Source organism: Mauremys mutica, chromosome 1 (genome assembly GCF_020497125.1).
Source record: "Mauremys mutica isolate MM-2020 ecotype Southern chromosome 1, ASM2049712v1, whole genome shotgun sequence".
Classification (NCBI taxonomy): domain Eukaryota; kingdom Metazoa; phylum Chordata; order Testudines; family Geoemydidae; genus Mauremys; species Mauremys mutica.
This window is the reverse complement of record NC_059072.1, coordinates 30,942,205-30,963,441: the sequence shown is the minus strand read 5'-3', so window position 1 is coordinate 30,963,441 and position 21,237 is coordinate 30,942,205. Positions and strand designations below refer to the sequence as shown.

The window sequence follows — 21,237 nt, the reverse complement described above, 5'->3', positions numbered from 1 at the left end:
TCAGAAGCAGGAAGATGGCTGAGAAAGGCACTTTTGTGTGGTGCTACGTTTATGAAGCTGAAATGAGACCGATATGAAAAGGGTCAAAATTGACCTTTACTTTCTGTGTTAGGTCTGTACAGCAGACACAGCATGCACAGCACACAGGCTTACTGCCTTGTGGGTGGCAGAATACTTGGTTATAAAGCCTCAGGGCAGTTTTTCAGATGTGGAGGTGGACTGAACGATAGGATCTTTTAATGTCCTAAATACTAGGTTGTCAGATTGTGGGCCAAATCTGAACTCTCTACGGAGCTCTCTCTGGCACAGAGACTGTGTACTCCTATGTGGTTGTACAGAATGTAGCAGAATGATGGGGCCCCGTGGGGAATGCTACCACACTACCGTTAGTAAATATTAATGTTAAGACTGTGTAAAAACAACGTAAGGACCCCAGGTTTTGGCCCTTTATTAATACAACAAAAGAATTGTGTGTCTAACCTCAATTTGTACTGAAAACAAGCATGATGTGCCCATTTGATTTTTTTTTGAGAGTCTAAAAAGCATATCCAGCCTTTGAACTAACTCTAGTTTCATAGTGACAGATACTGTTAGTCTGAAATAGCTCCAAGTTTTCCAGCTGCAAAAATGACAATTTTTACATTAACCTATAACTGCAATGCAATGTAACTCCACCATTCAGATTCCCCTTTGGGCTTTCCTTACCACATCACAGACTATTGCCAAAAAACAATATACTCTCCAGGCAAATGAAGACACGTCCACAAAAAGAAGATTTTTGTTATCTCAGGAGTCTATGTTTTTAATTCTTCCTCTAAAGTAATAAATACTCCTTTACATGTGACATCACAATTAGCTGCTGTGGGAAAGGGTTGTGAATTCACTAGATCTGATTCTGTAGCTGTTGTGTTGGGAGAATTTTCACAGAAATCACTGAACTTCTTATATTTAGTTTCACATGAGCAGCAGCTGAAGAATTAGGCCCTATCAGAATTAGGCCCTTTCACTTTATCTGAAACAAATTAACATGACAGAAGCAAAGTTTCTGATTCCTTGAAATTGTCCTTAGTACATAAAAAGCAAAGAGACCTAAACAGATATTTCTAAGTAGAGCTCATTTCAAAGTTTCCCAGGTAACATCTGCTGTTCTTTAAATTCTTATTTAAACTGCATGTTCAGAAGGAGATACTTAGATGACTTACATGAAAGTTGGTGGTGTCTGTGACCAGCCAAAGAGAGAATGTGTGTTATAATGATCCCCCAGATAAGTTTTCGAGTCTGGACATAACGTCTTCTGAGCCAGAGAGGAATCGGTAATTCCTGAGAATGGCATATCAAGTTAGAGAATTATTCAGATCAAATTTCAAACCTCTTCCCAATTGTATTCAACGAAGAAATACTACAATATATAGCAAAATCCTAAAGATTTTATAAAGAATAAAAGCTGAAGCACTGCAGGATCTATTCTTTTTAGATTGCTGTGTGTTTAAAGATAATAGTGACAAATCTTCTTCTAGATGGACATATCATAGGGTTGCCAACTTGGTAATATTTAAAACCAGACACTCCAATAGGAGTGCCAGAACCTCCTCTGCTTCACCTCTTCTCCCGAGACCCCATCTCTTCCCCCAAGGCCCTGCCCCCATTCATTCCTCTTCCTTCTCCCTCTTGTTGCTCGCTGCTTTTCCCCTCCCACCCACCGCCTACCCCCTGCCTGGGTCAGGAGGGACTTATCTACAGAGCTGGGGCTGGGAGCTGCAGCCACCTGACACAAGCTGAGTAGCAGCTGGTGCGGGTGATGACCCGGCGCCTCCCTGTCTCCCCCGCCTGCGGTAACTTCGGGTGTCCTGTCAGGACATCTGACCTGACACTGTTGGGTCCCCTTTTCGACCATACTTTACAGTCGAAAACCAGGCACCTGGCCACCCTAGATATGTTATGTTCAAAGGGATGTTTCTATTGAATAGGCTGTTAATGTAGTCCAGTTCTATGTCTAGAAAAATCACATCTTCTAGAAAGGTAACGTAGATTCAAATACTAACACACAAAAGAAAAAATCACTGAATCAATAATAAAATTCTACAAGGTGACACTTTTTTCCAATTGAGTGACAGACTTTAGTAAATTCCAGTGTCAAACAAAAATAAAAATTCAAAAGCACAAAGACCTTACATAATTATTTGAAATCATGGGTCCTCAATTTGCATATCACTAAACTGTAGATGGCAATTAAACAGTATGACTCAGAAGGCCTCTGTGACAGAGTAAGAATTCATAACTAGGCTCAAATGCTGCCTCTCATTCCCTGCACCATGTAGGACTTAAAAGACAGTGGAACTAGTGGAGTCCACACTACTGTATGTTTGAAATTACTACAAAATGTAATCTCCAGTATCTAAAATCATATTAGAATGTCCTCTCTACTGTCCCTCTAGAGCGAGAATCTTTATGATTGGATCCTTGACACAACAGGCTGTAAAGTCTCCATTGTGGCTGAATTGCATGTGGAATCATTTAATTTACAGTCAATTTCCAAGCAGTCAAATTCCAACAATTCACTAGTTATGGCTAAGTGTAATATTCTGGTGATAATTAAGTATCAGTTCTGTCCCACATAAGAAACAAAGTGAAATGTAAAATAAAATTACCAAAACTGAATCCTATTATCATGATTCATTCTTATTTTAAATACTGCAAAGCCTCCTTGATTTCTGCCTTGATCATACATCTTATTTTCACAATTGTATATTAATCCACAACTTAAGGGGGTTTTATAGAAAATTGTTTTTTTTAATAATGCAAATAATTGTGGGTACAGTTGAGATAACAGTGGCTAAGTCTGTTGTATGTGAATGCAAAGCAGCTTAGATATTTCAGTGACCTTATCTGTGGATACAATTAATGCCAACAAAAAAAGAGGCATACTTAAGGGGAGTACGGAAAGCCTTTAAGGGTTTGATCTTTGAAGTCCGTGGGGAGATTGGCCTGGATAGCAACGGTAGGATCTGTGTGTAATAGTTAAGTTCAACAAACTCCTGCAAATAGAGGAGCAGGGTGAGAATCTTCTTGACATTTCCTGTTTAAAAAATTTCTAGTCTCAAGCTGGGCCCAGACCTGCATCCTGAGGGTCTGCTTCCCAGACACTCTTCTGAAACCAGTGTGGGTGATGAAGCCATACAAAAGACCATGGTTAGAGATGGTAATACCAGCAGTAGCACTAGCATGAAGCAGATCTTTCACTTGGAGAAGCGCAAGGAATGCCATTTGCTTAGCCCTCTGGCACAGTTGCCAGACTGACGGAAGACAATTTTTGTGCTTTCTCCCTCGTCAGGCCTGGGGACAACTGAACCCTACATGATTATGTAACTGAATCCATACTGATGGCACAATAGGCAAGTAAAGATGGAAAACAAGAAACTTTGCACTGTTTGAGGAAATAACCAATACAGATAAAGAGTTTTTAAAAGGCACTTACTAGGAACATAAGGAGGGTAGTTGAGGTCATTAAGAGCACAGCCTGGATACTGGCCAGTTCCAAAATTGGCTGGTTCATTCATATCCTTAAATAAAAAGTTTTACATATGTACAAGTTGTCTTTTTTTATTTTGGAAAAAAGAGATCGAAAATATATTCAGACGTACAATCCAGAGTCCATCATAGTCAAGGACAGTTTTGAATTCAACACACATCTGGATCCACCAGTCAGCTGTCCTGGGGTTAGTGTAGTCAGGAAACACGGAATCTCCTGGGGGCCACGCCTGGAATTGACCGTAAATATTTGATTAACATATGTGACTGTGACTTCTGATTATGAAAATTCTCTAACACAGAGAAACAACACTGCTACCGACATATATGCTAATTTAAGAAACCAACCTTGCCAACAGCTGGAGTTACTCTATCAGAATTGTTCACCCAGATTCCCATTTCTTGTCCAAGTTCATAGGGCCTATAAGTACCCGGTGCTTCATCCTTGCTTAAGAAAGGATCCTAAAAAAAAGGTTTTCCTAGGATTATCATAAGCACTATGATAACAGCAATTTTCATTAATACTTTTCAGAATAATTTGGAAGATATAGCTAATGTAGATTGTATTAATATTAGACAAAAGTTACATTTAAATGGAGTTAAAGTTGAGAATACATCTCAGTACAAAACCAAACATTATAATCCCTGGAAATCCAGAGTTAAATGACATCATCCAATGACCATACCATTATGTTTAAGAAACATTAGTGCTTGTGTTTCTATATTAGATCAAACTGATTTTAAAGAAGCATTATATTTTTTCTTTTACGCCCCCCCCCACACCATGGTGTCACTATTTGGCAACGATAAGCTTGTTTGGGTACCCAGTTGGGCCTTTCCTTAATACAATCTTAATATGTTTGCATCTTGTTAAGTTCAACCTTAAATCTGAATTTCCTGAATTTATAACACTTGATTTTGGGATAATTACAACATCCCTGTAACATATTTTACCCTAAATTACTGATATGTATTCTCAACCATAACTCCACCTTAATGTAAATTTTGTCTGGGAACTTCCTTCTCATTGAGTTTCAAGAAATTCAAAGAGAATGATACTGTGTTATATTTCGAGTGATTTGTAGATATGAGGTATCAACCTTAAATCATTTTTTAAATTCTCACTTCAGATTCATCAGTACATTCTGGCTGCTTTATACCAGACTGGAGAATTCAAAGAAGCCAGGAGTGTAAGCCTCACTGTCACCCCTCTTGTCCTCCACAGATCCCTGCTTCTTGCACCTCCTTACATTGCCCCTGCACATACACTCTAGCCCAGTTGCCCCTCCCTCCTGTACTGCACATTTCCTGTATATACACACACACACCCTTCCCTTCTGCACCCTGTGTATTCCTTTGTACATATATACAATGCACACTTAAACACACAAGTTTTTCATTCCCTCCTGCCCTACCTTTCAAAATGGCGACCATCTTCCATTGTTTTAATGGATGATATACATAGCTGCCCTCAATTGCAAGCCCTCTTTCAAAATGGCCACTGTTTCCCATTTTTTTCAAGAGGGTGAAGCCATGCTGCCTTTGGGGAAGCATGGTGGCCCACTATGTTGTCAGGAAGCAAAGAGCAACACTGTAAGCACCAGGTGAATGGAGAAAGTAACCATCTTTGCTCAGGCATTCTGTGGCCTCAGTTCAGTTGAGAGTGAAAGGAGACAGGTGATCTTTTCAATATGCCCTTATGTGAGGGCAACTGTCCCCTTAATAACAATGAGGAAAAATGCCCCTCTGGGGCACTTGGCACTGGCCACTGTCGGAAGACAGGATACTGGGCTAGATGGACCTTTGATCTGACCCAGTATGGCCGTTCGTATGTTCTTATGTTCCAATTCATTTCATTCTTAGTTATTTCATTTTCTAGAATGATTTAATGAATAATATACAAGGGGTTTCATTAAATGTTGCTGTAAAAATGTTTATCATTTTACTTTATAATTATTGTTACTTTTAGAACATCTTGTTTTGATTCTAAACAATACATTTGTTCTGACTCAGAATAAGTCATATTTGAAAATGGGAACACAGTTCAAGATAACTATGGTGAATAAGTCATGACACTTTTAGCTAAAATTCGTCCTGGGTCTGAGAGGCAATAGAAGACTTCTAGCACACCACCACTGTGGCATTTCCAATGCACAGGTGCCAGACTGCACTCAGATATCATGATAATGGGGTCATATCAGTATCTAGATAAAATAATGTGTGTGTGTGGGGGGGAGACTTAGGACCTCATTCATGTATCTGCACTGAGCATCTTCTCAACTCTGTATATGCCACCATAGAAGTGGGCAGTAGAGGAAAAGCCATGGTCACAGAGTCAGTAATGAGGACAAATCAGAAACTTAGAAGGTTCTCAGGGATTGAGTTTCTCATCCCCTGGGGTTGGAATTTTGTTTAGAGGGCTGAATAACTGCTACACCCTCTGCCACTCTGCCCACGAGTTCAAGTTAGATTTCACCCTCTCCACCCACCACATCCTCACAAAACTGTTTATTTGGGCTTTATGCGGTCAAGGTGTAATATATATATATAATCCCCACTCCTGAAATGATAATCAGAGATTCTAAATTTTGATGTAGAAGAACTCTCTCTCTCTCTCTACAACTGATCCCCAAAGGGAATTATAAATGGAAAATTATTTTTCAAGATCAAGAAAACTGGATTACACTTGCCTTGACTTTAGTTAGGATAGCTTTGCTCTCACCTTGGAATGAAACTCTTAATAATGTTCCAGCTCCTGACTCGATTTATGGGAGTGATTTACATCACTAAAGAATGATCACAATAAAAGGATGATAGAAATTCCAGTAACTGCACTAAAGTGAAGATGAAAATCTTCACTGCCAATGCAACCTATACTCTCCATTAGCATTTCAAAGATGACTGAATATATTTGCATTCATCCATGGCTGTCAGTAGGGCCGGACAACCTAGAACAGTCTTTGTCATGTTTTCATCAGCAGACAACACAGTTCTTGGGATGTGTAAAAAATGTTCCCTAGCTGCAGGTTAGTTTCTTATTATTACCTGGTTTCTATTAATTTATAGCTTGTGTTGAGAATTCATTTTGATATGTTATATTAATTTAGTGAGCTAAATGATTTATATAGCAATAATTCTTTGCACTTTTATTGGCCTTTGCATTTAGGCCCTTTCCCCTATTTTCTATTTGCAAATGATTCATGAACAGACGAGGTTTTCCATTCATTTGTTCATTACTCAAAATGATTTAAATACAGTGGGCCAGGTCCTCAGTTGCTGTACACTGGTGTAACTCCATTAACTCCAACGGAGCTATGCTGCCTTAAAACTGCTGGCCCTTTCTGTGAATATATTTTAGGCTGTGAATTGCTGGCAAACTATGCTCAACACTAGAGCTAGCTGGGGTTCAATTACTTTGGGTTGAATTGCAGGTAAGGTTCCCATGGCTGCTGGGGAACCATGCATCCCAGGCTTCCAGGATCCATGGGATGGAGACCTCAGGTCTGGAGATCACAGAGCTTCCAGGGTCTGTGGCTCCACGGAAATCTTGCCATGTGGAAAGCTCTGAGGCCATGGACCCCAAGCTTCCAGGCTCCCTGTTGCAGAATCGGGAGGCTGGAAACCCTGGGGGTTCTTAGGGCTTCCAGGTTCCCAGTGGGGTATTCAATGATTACTGAATGCTTAAGGCATTTTCAAGATACCTACTTTATTCTGTGTCCAATTCCAACTGCCTGTGCGTAACAATAGCAAGAGCTTCACAGTGCCCTACCCAGAGTTTGTTTGGGAAGCTCAGCCCTTAAAGGCACAGTGCCAAAGATCTGCCATGAAGCCAGGAGCCTGGAAATCCTGGGACTGCCCTGAGCTGTGGATCCCAGGCTTTCAGACTCCCAGGCCAGCTGGTTCCCTGGGCTGCCCAACTCCTGCAGCTTGGTAGGCTAGCTGGCCTGGGAGTCTGGAAGCCCTGGGATATCTGGCCCACAGCAGTCAACATAGTGGGACTGCCCTGGAACTGCAGATCCTGAAAGCTCTGGCAGCTGTTTAGTAAAATTGACATGATTCTTGTCAGTCTCATGGTGGCCTGCCACTAAATAGCATCAGTGGCGGGAAGCAGTGAAGCAAATAATAATCACATTAATTTCACTCAGCAGGTGCTGGGTCTGAAGAGTTGTTTTTTTTCCATTTGGAAACATCATGTTTCAGAAAAGATCTTGGAATCTCCAGTTCACAGGAAATTGCAGACTGGTGAATTTTTTGACGAACCAGAAATGGTGGTGAATACAGCTGGCAAAACTCACATGTATCACTATTTGTTGTTATCATTGATGGCTGATCACTTTGGTCACATGACATCATTTGTTTCCCAGCTGAGTGAATGTTACTACAGTAGAATCTCAGAGTTACTAACACCAGAGTTACAAACTGACCAGTCACCCACACACCTCATTTGGAACCAGAAGTATGCAATCAGACAGCAGCAGCAGACAGAAAATAAATAAATAAATAAATAATAAAAGCAAATACAGTACAGTACTGTGTTAAATATAAACTACTAAAACAATTAAGGGAAAGGAGCATTTTTCTTCTGCATAGTAGTTCCAAAGCTGTATTAAGTCACTGCTCAGTTGTAAACTTTTGAAAGAACAAACATAACATTTTGTTCAGAGTTACAAACAACCTCCATTCCTGATGTGTTCATAACGCTGAGGTTCTACTGTATAATAAAGAGGGGGCAGGTATGACCAAGTCACTGAGCCTTTGAGTCTCTCCAGGAGCTGGTAACAAAGGCGGCTAACAGGGGGATTTGGGAGGGAATGTGAGAAGCTTTCCTTCCAGGTTCAGCACTATGTGTGATATCAAGATGGACAGCAATGAAACAGTGGTGGTGACTAGCTACAGATGTGCCCTATTCTTCCCTGCCTGAGGACCAACATGAAGTGCAAGTTGGTAGCTGTGCTGGAGGAAAAGATTCTTTGATTGGAGAGGCAAATTGACATGCTACTAAGAATCAGAGAAATTGGGGACTTCCTAGACAGCTCAGATTTGGGAAACACCCGTACTGCAGATTCAAGGAAGAATGGAGCCTGGAATCAGTGAGAGAGGAAGTCTGAGAGGACTGGCATTTCATAACCACCAGAGGCAAGAGATCATGGTTGGAGCAGATGAGGCTAGACGGACTGTGGCCACTAGAGAGAAGAGAAGAGAAGCAGGAGGAATTCTATATAGCTAGAAGTTTAAAATCAATACCAGGTCTTCAACATGGAAACTATGGAAGATACTTCTTAAGATCCAGCAGATCCAAGGAAATGGAGAGATGTATGAGATGTGTGGATAGCAGCTTGGCCCAAGCTGTGAGGAAAATCAAGCTTATCCACAAAGAGTTCACCAACTGGCCAAGGAAAACAGACAGATCCTCATTGGAGATTCAATACTCAGAAGAATTGAAAGAACATTCTTCAAGGGACAGACAGACAACAGGACAGTGTGCTGTATTCCCGGAGCCATGACACAAGTCACTCTGAGATTGGGTAGGCTTCTGGAATCTACATGTAAGGATTCATTGGTGATGGTTCATATCAGCACTAATGACAATGTCAGGGGATATCTCGCAGATAATAGATGACTTCAGGGAACTTGGAAGTGTGCTGAAGAACAAGAATATCTAAGCAATCTTCTCTGAGATCCTCCCTGTCCCATGAGCAAAGGGAAACAGAAGGCAGAAGATTCTGGAAGTGACTCACTAGCTAGGAAAGCGGTGTAGGCTGGAAGATTTTGGTTTTGTGGAACATTGATCCATGTTCTGTGGGGAGAGGAGGCCTCCACCTCAGTAGAAGGAGAATCAGTATCTTTGGGGACAGGCTGGAGGCAGTTAAACTAACAGCAAAAGGGCAGGGTAAAAAGAGAGAAGATAGGAGCACTCAGAACACAATTGAGAAACTGAGAACAAAATTGATCAAGGGATCAAAGGACATGAAGAGAAGAAATTCTTTAATTATCTATACACCAATGCCAGGAGCCTGGGTAACAAACAAGAAGAATTGGGTTTGCTCGTTTATGAGCATGGATTTGATCTAGCTGGTATTACTGAAACCTGATAGGATGATTAGCACTACTGGAATGTTAAAATCAATGGTTATAATCTATTTAGGAAGGATCAATTGGGGGGAAAGGGGAAGGGGAGTGGCATTCTACATCAAAAATGGCATTACCAATTTCTGAGTCAATAATAACTCAGAAGAAAATGCAACAAAGAATCCTGTGGCACCTTATAGACTAACAGACGTTTTGCAGCATGAGCTTTCGTGGGTGAATACCCACTTCTTCAGATGCATCTGAAGAAGTGGGTATTCACCCACGAAAGCTCATGCTGCAAAACGTCTGTTAGTCTATAAGGTGCCACAGGATTCTTTGTTGCTTTTACAGATCCAGACTAACACGGCTACCCCTCTGATACTCAGAAGAAAATGATCTTGAATGCTTACGCATCAGTGTCATAACAGACACAGCACAAGGTGGGGTAGTAATTGATGTCAGCTACAAACCACCAAATCACACTAGGGAAAAGGATGACCACCTACTTACGCACCTCTCTATAATGTGTAGAGGAAAAAAACTTGTGTGCTCATGGGAGACTTCACTTAGAGTGACATATGCTAGAGGGAACATGATGCCAGTACTAAAACATTCTTGTAACTTCTAAACATTAGATGACCATTTCTTAACTCAAACTGTTGCAGCCACACAGGGGAAATTCTATATTAGACCTTGTCCTAACAGATAAAGAGGAACTGATCACAGAGCTAAAAGTTAATGGTAGTTTAGGTACAAGTGATCATGACTGGATCATTTTAATAACGTGAAAGCAGAATAAAGTCCAGACCAGTAACGTATACACACACAAATACTTGGTGCTTTAATAGGACCAATCTCACAAAGATGAAAACAATTATGAGCCAAATCAGCTGGGAGGAAGAATTTAATCAGAAAAATGTTAATGAATTGGGAATCACTTAAGAATACCTTACTAGATGCCCAAAAAGCCACAATCCCACAAATTAGGAAGAAGACTGTGCTGGGTAAAAATACAACCTGGAGAAGTGAAGGCACCTATAAAAATAGTATATAACAAATGGAAGAAAGAAGAAGTTGGTAGTAATAAATAGAAATCAAAGAAGTTATGAATTGTAGAAAATTGATAAGGGAAGCCAAGGGACACAAGGAAAAATCTGTGTCCAGCAGAGTTAAGGACAAAAGAAAGGAGTTTTAAAATGTATATTAGGAACAAAAAGAATCCTGACAGTGATATTGGTCCATTACTAAATGGAAATGGTAGAATTTTCAATAATAATGCAGAAAAGGCAGAATTGTTCAATAAATATTTCTGATATGTATTTGAGGGGAAAAAACAGATGATGCAGTCTCATCATATGGTGATAACACTCTTTCCATTCCATGAGTATCTCTGGAGGATGTAAAACAGAAGCTACTAAAGTTAGACATTTTTTCATTAGCAGGTCTGATAACTTGCACACGAGTTTTTAAAAAGCTGGCTAGAGGAGCTCACTGGACCATTAAGTTTGATTTTTCAATAAGTCTTGGAGCACTGGGGAAGTTCCAGAAGACTGGAAGACAGCTAATGTTGTGCCAATTTTTAAAAAGGGTAAACAGGATGACCTGGGTAATTATAGGCCTGTCAGCCTGACATCATTGCTAGGAAGATAATGGGGTGGCTGATAGGGGACTCAATTAACAAAGAACTAAAGGAAGGTAACTTAATGCAAATCAAAATAGGTTTATGGAAAATAGAGCCTGTCAAAATAACTTTATCTTTTTCGATGAGATTACAAGTTTGGTTGATAAAGGTAATAGTGCTGACGCAATAGACTTGGACTTCTATAAGGCATAGATTTGGTACTGCATGACATTTTGATTAAAAAAACTAGAATGATATAAAAGTAACAGGGCTCACATTAAATGGATTAAAAAGTGGCTAACTGAAAGATCTCAAAATGTAACTGTAAATGGGGAATTGTCATTGAGCAACTCTATTTCCAGGGAGGTCCCACTGGGATCAGTTCTTGGCCTTAGGTTATTTAACATTTTTATCAATGACCTGATAGAAAATAAATTCATCCCTGATAAAGTCTGCAAATGACACAAAAATGGGAGAGTGGTAAATATGAAGAGGACAGGTTACTGATTCAGAGTGATCTAGATTACTTGGTAAACTGGAGTCAAGCAAATAATACGTGTTTTAATATAGCTAAATGTAAATGTACATATTTGGGAACAAAGGATGTAAGCCATTCTTACACAATGGGGGACTCTATCCTGGGAAGCAATGACTCTGAAAAAGATTTGGGGGTCATGGTGGATAATCAGCTGAATATGAGCTCCCAGTGTGAGGCTGGGGCCAATAGATTTAATGTGATCCTGGGATGCATAAACAGGAGAATCTCAAATAGGAGTAGAGGTTTTTTTACCTCTGTATTTGGCACTGGTATGACAGCTGCTGGAATACTCTGTCCAGTTCTGGTGTCCGCAATTCAAGGACGAGGATAAATTGGAGATGGTTCAGAGAAGAGCCACGAGAATGACTAAAGGATTCAAAAACCTGCCTTGTAGTGGCAGATTCAAGGAGTTCAATCTATTTAGCTTAACAAACAGAAGGTTAAGGAGTGATTTGATTACAGTTTACAAGTATCTACCTGGCGAACAAATATTAAATAATGGGCTGTAGCAGAAAAAGGTATCACATGATCCAAGCTCGAAGTTAAAGCTAAACAATTTCAGACTAGAAATAAGGTGTAAATTTTTAATGGTGACAGTGATTAACCTTTGGAATAATTTGCAAAATGTCATGGTGGAGTCTCCATCATTACCATTTTTTTAAAATCCAAACTGGATATTTTCCCAAAAGATCTGCTCTAGCAATTATTTGGAGGAAGTTCCATGGCCTGTATTATACAGAAAGTCAGACTACATGATCCCAACGGTCCCTTCTGGCCTTAGAATGTGTGAATCTATAAATTGGTGGGACCAGTTTGTGGAGGTTTTGAAGAGGAAGGCCAACAGGATTAAATAAGAAACATTTTAAAAAGTTTCCTTTCCATGGCACTGGAGTCACACTTTGCCCCAAACATCAATGCTGGAAAAAATAAATGTTATCCTCATCTACAAATCTTACAATAACCTTAACTAGATAAAACATTTTATCTAGTTCACACAATGGTATTGTGTACGGCGTGTGTGCATAGTCCCAGTCACAAAGTAGGTGATCAGATTCTTGTCTGGCTTATATAGTGGTTTGGCAGAGCGCTGGTCAGGGACTTTGGTTGGCTCTAATTGAGAAACGTGAGGTCAGTGGCAGTGGCAGGATTGGGGAAACACCATCAGTATAATGTTGTATTGCTGTTAAGATCTGCAGAGTAATTTCTCATATATCTATCAAGGACTGCTAAAAAAATAGTTGACTGGCCTCCAATTTCTATCATCTATCGCCACATTCACTATAATTGTCGACACAAAAAGTTAGTAATTTCACTACAAATGAGTGTGTGCTGATCTACTGCAAATAAATGGTCTTTGTTAGAAAAATTGACAAACCTACTGTTTCCACTTCTGCACAAAATGAATTCAGTTCAGTCATTATTACATACTTTTTGGCTAGAGGCTCAAAATTATTTTTCCACAAATTTTCAGACAAAGTTTCTTATATGAATATTAATGAAAAGCTACTACATGGGAAAATGAAGTATCGTTTCTAGTTTCCCAAAAAGTTTGTGAATAGTTTTGTGCACATTAAGAAAATTACACCTCTACCCCAATAGAATGCGACCCCGATATAACCCGAATTCGGATATAATGCGGTAAAGCAGCGGGGGGCCCTGGGCACTTAAAAGCGCCACCTGAGCTCTGCTGCTTTACCACGTTATATCTGAATTCGTGTGGAGCCCCGGTCCCTTTAAATCAGGGCGGTGATTTAAAGGGCCAGAGGCTCCAGCTGCTGCGGGGAGCTCTGAGCCCTTTAAATCCCTGCCCGAGCCTCACTGCCAGAGCTCTGGCAGTGATTTAAAGGGACCAGGGCTCCCCACAGCAGCTGGAGCACCAGGCCCTTTAAATCCCTGCCGGGGAAGTCAGTCCAGTCCAGCACGGTGTACCGGCAAGAACCCGATATAACGCGGTCGCACCTACTAGGCGGTGAGATTTTTTGGCTCCCATGGACCACTTTATATCGGGGTAGAGGTGTCGTTTGTTTTCATGAAGGGAAATGCCTTAAACAAGTTCCCTCTCAATTCAAGTCCATAATTTTCATAGAAACTTCTTGGGAATGTGAGAGAGAAAAATTAGTGTTGTGGCATACAAAGAGTATTGGTACAGAAGTACCTGATAAAAGCAATACAGCATAATAATGAGAAGTGTGTGAAGAATTTCTTTTGTTTTACTAGACAGATGAATATTACAAGAGAAGAAGATGGAGAACCAATTTCAATAGCACAGATACTTTGGTGCCTAGATATTTCAGTGACTGGTACTACATAAATACGTATCATAAATTGAGAGAAAATTAGTGAGGTTGTTAATTTTACCAGAATAATGACATAGTGCATTCCATCTTTTTTCAGCTGTTGAATGTACTCTGGCAGACCTGCATAATTTTCTTTATCGTAGGTAAAGTCCAAATGACGCTCCATGTAGTCGATATCACCATACTGGACATCCTGACAGTTTTGAACATGAAATTATTTTAGTATGTTAGCTAAATCAGAATTTATGCAACTTTATTTAAGAATCCTCAAAAAGTAATTAATCTGCCATCAAATGTAATTTAAAATATTGAATATAGCAGAAGGAGATTTCTGATCAACTTTAAGGCTAAATTCTGCTCTAACGTTCTCTGCAGTAAATCCAATGTATAGCTCCACTGAGTTCATCACAGATACTCCAGATTGACCATTATGTAACTGAGAGCAGAATTGGTTTAGGGGCTTCAAAAATATCATTTAAAATTGTGAACTCCGGGGATACTATTTGCAAAATCATAACACAGAATTATGAATATTCTCAGATGTACAATTCACAGGGTAATTGTTCCCTTGTATTATTATCTTACTCTTTTCATTTTGAGAATGTACTTAAATAATTAAACTGAACTTTGAAAAAGTCATACTTACATATGGAATACCATACTGCCGCATGCGATCAACTGTTTTCTTTACCACATCGAGGCTGCCATACCCATAACGGGACAGCTGAAATCCCAGAGACCAATAGGAAGGAAAATGTGGGCGTCCAATGGCCTAAAACAGGAATTAATACATTCTAAGAGACAAACAGAAAACTCTGGAGACAGAAATATAATATAATTATATTTCTAAGAAGAATACATGTTTATCGGCATAGCTTCCACACATTCATTAAAAAAAAGGAAAATGAATGGTTTGCAATCTTTGTTGTGCTATTTTACTAACCTAGCAAAGAAAACATGCTGTAAAATTCTGCAATTCAATTATTTCCCTTCATTTTTCCAAGAATGATATAGCAACAAATATTGGGGGAGAGTATATACACCTGCTCCATTGGTGCATAAGGGCATTTTTGTATGGGGGATGGTACTCACTAATCCTCCAATCCTATTTGAGCCCCTGTGCAGCCCCTTACTCATTGGAGACTAGAGGGGGTCCATCCAAACTGTTTTCAACCTCAACAAAAATGCCCCCCTCTCCCCATAAAATTGTCATAATTTTTCATTATTCAATAATCATTTCAATGAGGGGTGGAGGGGGAGAATGTTCTGTTTCAATGGGAAATAAAATCACTCACCTATTTTTTACTGGAAATAGATGATAAAATGGGGGGATGTCACTGAAACAATTTTTTCATATATAAAACCCCCCCAATTTCACAGAACAATAGGAACAAAAAACAACTGGTTAGTTTCTTTCTACTTTAAAAAAATATATACTTACCTTTTTTCAAGCAGCTCTCCTGTAGACCCCTGCTGACCTCCCCACACAGAAACACAAAGCTCTAAACACCACAGAACTACTGTTCTACAACCATGGCAGGGAGCTAGGGGAGCAGGTAGCACAGAGGGTCTCTGCAAGGAGGAATGTTGTGGCATGGAAGGTCCAGTGTAGAGGAGCAGAGCCAGGGAAAAGTGTCCCGAGAGCAGCCACCACATGGACACACAAATCTAATCTCTCCCAGCTGCCACTAAAGGCCTTCAAGGTCTAGTGTTTGCAGGGGAGTGGATATGCGACTGTTCTGCACCAAGATGTGCATGAGTGGCGGTGTCACAGCCCGTAATGTTCTCTTCACATGGCCCATTTACTTAGGCTTTTTTCAGTGGGGGGGGATCAGCATTTGGTCTCATTTGAAGATAAGCTTAAGTTTGCAGAATAATGAAAACAATGTCACTACCAAGCATTTTGGCAGAAACATCTAGCTACTCCAGTACTGTGGGCAGAGTTTGGGGATGTAGGCTGAAGACACCTCCACATCTGACATTTTACTATATATATAATTTATTTATTTTTAAATTTAAATGAAGTCACACACAAAGCCAGCCTATGTAAAGGAATGTTCTCATTACCACTAATGTTTCCCTTCTAATGTATGTTGCACACATTCTGCCTTGTTTTAAGTTACACTGAAAGCTCTTCTTATCAGGGACTGTCTTTACCTATATGTTTGAACACCACCTAGCATAACGAACTCCTGTCCTGAATGGGACCTTTGAGAGAGAATAATTATAAGACTAATAGTTTAAAGACTTGTCTTCATTACCATGTTACATCGGTGCAGCTGTGCCGATGCAGCGTGTCTGGTGAAGATGCGCTATGTCGACAGGAGAGCGCTCTCCCATCAGCATAATTACTCCTCCCCAGCAAGAGGTGGAAGCTACATCAGCAGGAGAGAGACTCCTGCCTACATAGCGCAGTGTGGACACTGCTTTAAGTTGATCTAACATATGTTGCTCAGGGGAATGGCTTTTTCACACCCCGAGCGACGTAAGTTACATCGATTTAAGCAGTAGTGTAGAAAAGCCCTATGTGTACTATTACATAGTGGTTCAATACAATGCCTGGGTTTTGCACAATCATTGCCAATTATCAAACCTGTTGGTGAGTAAAAGGCAAATTTGTAATTACTATAGCAATGTGACCATGTGAACCAGAATTAGATTGTTTCTCCTACCACATCCTGCTAAACTAGCTCATCAAAAGGTTGGCATGTATTCTGAGCCCTCTGAAATTTCCATCATTTGTACATGCCACCTGGGTCAGACTCTCCTTTGAAATTCAGTTACCGACAATTGACTATTTACAGGGTTGAGTCACAATGTTGAATTGCCAGGCATCTGCAAATCTCAAAGATCAGTTATCATCAGTCCCTAAAAATCATCACTTGAAGCAAAAGTTAACAAATTAAGTATGACTTTTCAGTTATTTGATTTTTTTTCCTTATATAATAGAACACATTATAATCCAGTTTAAAAAATGATTGGGAAACTGGATACAAAAATTCTCAAGCAACATGGGATGATGTGTTAATTTCTGTGTCTGTATATAGGTTGCTCTTGCTCTTTAAAACTAATGCATAGCAATGATGGTGTTTGGGTTCCAGAAAGAAGCCAAAAGTTTGGGGCATGCACACTGTTCTTTTCTGTAGGCCAAATCCTAAAATCTTTACTCCACTTTTACAGGATTTGGCTCCATGAGATTAACCTCGATACACTTTCGTTATCCCAGTCAAATTCCAAATCATCCTTGCTGGAAAGGTAATTTTGCTCTACAAAAATAGAAAATGTACTATCAGTATGTATGACTATCATACATAACCAAGCCTTTGATACTCTAGTATGGATGTAGCCAGTACTCCTTCCCTGTGCCCCTCAGATCTTCATGGTTCTCTAATTATGCACAACAGGAGAAGTGAGAAGGAACAACACTTGAGCATTGGTGACAGAAAATACCAGCATGGAATACATTGAGAGACTGCATATATTCCTTAGGTAGTGGAACCTCACCACCGTTAATACTCATCTTTGCTACACATAAAAAGTAAACATTTCTTCATAAGTGATCTTCTAATTAAATAGAGAGAGCCAGAATGAAGCAGTATGTATAAGCCACAGCTGAAAAGAGGGGTTGTTTTAGAGGGACAGTTCCTGAGGTACTCTCTTCCTGCAGAAAACCGAGGCTGACAGAATGCCTGTGAGCTCACCGGGGGAGCACACAGAGGACAGGTAACTGCTATGGCTTTTAATTGTGCAGCAAGTGGCCAGCCAGGCAAAAGGGCCACCTCTAACACTAAGGATCAGGATCCTGGCTACCCACTGAACAGGCTTGCAAGGTGGGAGGGACAATTCCTTACACTCCTTCTTCCCTTGGGCACTCATTTCAGAATGGCCAGATTCTGGCCCAAAGCAAATTGCACAGTCTCTTTGGCCCCAGTCCTCGCTAGGCTGTGTGACTCCTACCTGCCCTTGCTTATTTGTTTAGTTTCAGCTCTTCTCAGTTAGGTAACTATTCTCTTTAGCCTGTAAACATCAGGTTTATTCTAAGACAAGGCTGTATGTTGCCACAGCATCCCTTGGGGAATTTGGGATTAGAACTGAGTGATTTTGGAAAAAAACCCACCTTGCAAGCAAGATTCACTTTTAAAACAATTAGTTCTCCAGGTTGGCCAGGCTGGAACATGAGGTGAGCTGAATTCAAATTAACAGAACATTCTAAAAGGAGGGATAAAAATAGGGCAACTAGAAAAACAAATTTCTTCTAATTATGCTGTGGACTCTCTCTAATGGATTTCCCTACAGCATCCTGATAAAGCAACTGATGTATGACACCTAGTACAGATGGAGCAGAAGCAGAGATGTAATTTTGCAGCCCTGGATTTTGTGATAGTTTTGAGATATCTGTAGGATACACTATACTTGATTAAACTGTATCTTGCATACAGAGGATCATAAATTGCTTTACATAAAAACTAAACGTTTTAGAAAACCGCATACAGTGACTCTCCTAGAAAGAGAAAGGGGAAATGATGCGTGAGGAGGGAAACAAAGGAAAGAAAATATCAGAAATTTAGAAGCTGTAAAGAGACAGGGTAGTTAGAGGGGAAATCGAATGGAAGGCTGCAAAGTGGAAAAATGAGTCCTTATTGTCCCTATTACAGTTCCTCCGAAACACAGTCCTTAATAGTTAAGAGCAGGGAGGAACAATGATCCCTAGAGATGTTACAGTAGTATCACTGTGAGTTTTCCAAGTCTGACAAAAAATGGCGTAATGTAGCAATTTCACTACTGCTAGATGTACCTCGGATTTGGGTGAATACAGAAAATAGCCTCTGTTGAAACAAAGAGGTTTCTTGGGAGTATGTATGTCTACTGGTTAGGACTTGTGGCCTGAAATCAGGACTCCTGGGCTCCATTCCTGTTTACACCACTCACTCATTCTGTGTCCCTGGGCAAATATTTTGCACATAGCACCTCAACCTGAGAATCAAATTACTTTATAAACAAACAGTGTCCCGTTTTACAACTCAGGAAACTGATGCAGAGAGAGAAAATGGATGAACTCAAAAGAGCTAAGCATGCTGTTACATAAGGATCATAATGGGAGTTACTTGGTGCCCTGCCAGAAGCACATGCACAAATCAGGCATGGAATTCTCTGCCTGCTTTCTGTCTAATAATACCCCCCACCCCAACATTTTTCTGTGGTGCTCACTGTCTCTCATTTAGTTTCTTGCTGCTACACTTTTAAAAAAGGAAAACAACAGTGTCCTCCTTGAGAATGAACTTTAGTTGGGTACCTCCCTTCAATTTTAGTGGCAGTTGTGTGGCTCAGGTCTTGTGCAGTTTTTTTAAAATGTAGAGATTAGTGTTGTTTTCTGAGCTCATCCTCTAACTTCTCTCATTTTTAGCGTCCTCAGAGGGCTACCCCCTAAAGGGCTGTTGCACTGTTGTAATTACATGGATGTACCACAGAAGATTGCTCTGGAACTCTCAAACTCTAATTAGCCATATAAAATTACTCTTGATACCTGATATTTGCCTGAATTTCTTTTTTAGTAAAGATCTGTAGGCGGTAACTATAAAAATCTGAGTGGGATAAATGTTCTTGATTTAGAAACAGCAGTTAATGGCCTTGGTTAGTCACAGAGTGGCTAAATTACATGGAAGTTTCACCAGCTTCCACAGTCACAAATCTGTCAAAAACCGAATCCCACTCATCAGACACCCGCTCTTTGGGCAAGGTGCTGAGGTGAATGCTGCACACTCTGAGCTAGTCAGTTGATAACACTGAGTTCAAAGTCCATGCAGTGAATTTAAAGAGGACCAGAACTGACTTATAAAAAGACAAGATATTCTGCATATCCCAGGGAATGAAGCAGATTCCAAGTACCCAGAAGACTCTAAAGACCTTAATGGCCTTAGACATCATGGACTTCAAAAATGTCATGTGATAAAACCAGAAAATCATCCACTACAGAACAAAGAATGCTTATCACCTGAATACTTTTCAGCAGCCATCTCCTTGCTGAAGGACCTGTAAGTTCAACTGAGGGCACCATCAGTGATACATCCGTGACAAGTAATATGTATAATCAAGTTTCACATACATTAGCTGTCGACTTAAACTGAGATATTGACCAGTAATTTATTCTGCTGAAGCAAAAGTGGGAGCTATCTAAATGTGCTCTTCTAACGCTTGTCACCTAGCCACTGGTTGCTAGACCTCAGATAATTACAACAAATTTGTGGTCCTCACTCACCTGATGGCCGTTTGATTTTGATATTGCGTTTCATTTGCTAAATAATAATTTTCTTCTATGTTTTGCTATGGGGCTCATGATATATTGTTATGCAACATAAATTTACAACTAAGTAGGCTAAAAGTATCAGGCAGTAATAACATGAATATTGTGTCTGGTTGTATAATCACTAATTGGTTCATCTGATCAGTTTGAGCACTTTAGTTTATTGCTTTCTTTTACTATATAGTCTGGTTGAAAATTAGCTGTTTGTCCTGATAGGAATGATGTGTGTTATATAACCGTTCAGTGAACTAAGAGCTGAACCTATTCTATAGTGGGATTTTGCAGAGAAGTACAGAGTGGTTATTTTAAAGCATATGTAACCATGATGGAACCATCCTATGACTTACCTTAAACACCAGTTCTCTTAGTAGAATTTAACAATGAGAAGGAAGAGGAAGTAATAGAGTGGAGAATTTTTATTGTTATACGAGCTGTGACACATGTGTAATACCTTCAGTAATTACTGTAACTCAGCTGTTATTGTGCCACTGGCATGCTATTTCCTGTAAACCAACCAACTAACTAAATTCCTTGCAAAATAGTGTGCAGGAAAAGAAACAGCTCATTAGGGATGGGAGAAAGATTTGCTTTTCAATCAGGCACTCCCTTTCCATTCTCTTCACTGCTCTCAAAGTCCATTTAAAATGGGTTAGATTCAGATACAACTGACATTTTGGAACTGCACCATTTTAACCCTCTACCTACACACATTATGATCAAACTCCAAGTGGCTACTGCTTTCATTAGAGGCCCGGTCCTTTCCAAAGCTCCACCACTTGGCTGCATCTTCCTCATTGGTGCAGCTAGGGGAGGGGTATTTATTAACCCAAGTGCTGCTGATTATAAATATTTTGTGAATAAGAGATAAAAACAAGTTACAGCC

The 21,237-nt window shown here is 39.9% G+C and overlaps 1 protein-coding gene across 1 annotated transcript in view; it reads right to left on the bottom strand.

The window, feature by feature from the left end:
* The window catches only part of LOC123349877 (maltase-glucoamylase, intestinal-like), an 88,973-nt gene that overhangs the window by 35,680 nt on the left and 32,056 nt on the right, over positions 1 to 21,237 (bottom strand). Inside the window, exons 6-11 of the mRNA XM_044988147.1 lie at positions 14,700 to 14,825; positions 14,115 to 14,246; positions 3,877 to 3,990; positions 3,642 to 3,758; positions 3,476 to 3,560; positions 1,203 to 1,320 (exon numbers count right to left, since the gene is read on the bottom strand). Coding sequence (XP_044844082.1) covers positions 1,203 to 1,320; positions 3,476 to 3,560; positions 3,642 to 3,758; positions 3,877 to 3,990; positions 14,115 to 14,246; positions 14,700 to 14,825 — 692 coding nt within the window. The remainder of the gene's footprint in view (positions 1 to 1,202; positions 1,321 to 3,475; positions 3,561 to 3,641; positions 3,759 to 3,876; positions 3,991 to 14,114; positions 14,247 to 14,699; positions 14,826 to 21,237) is intronic.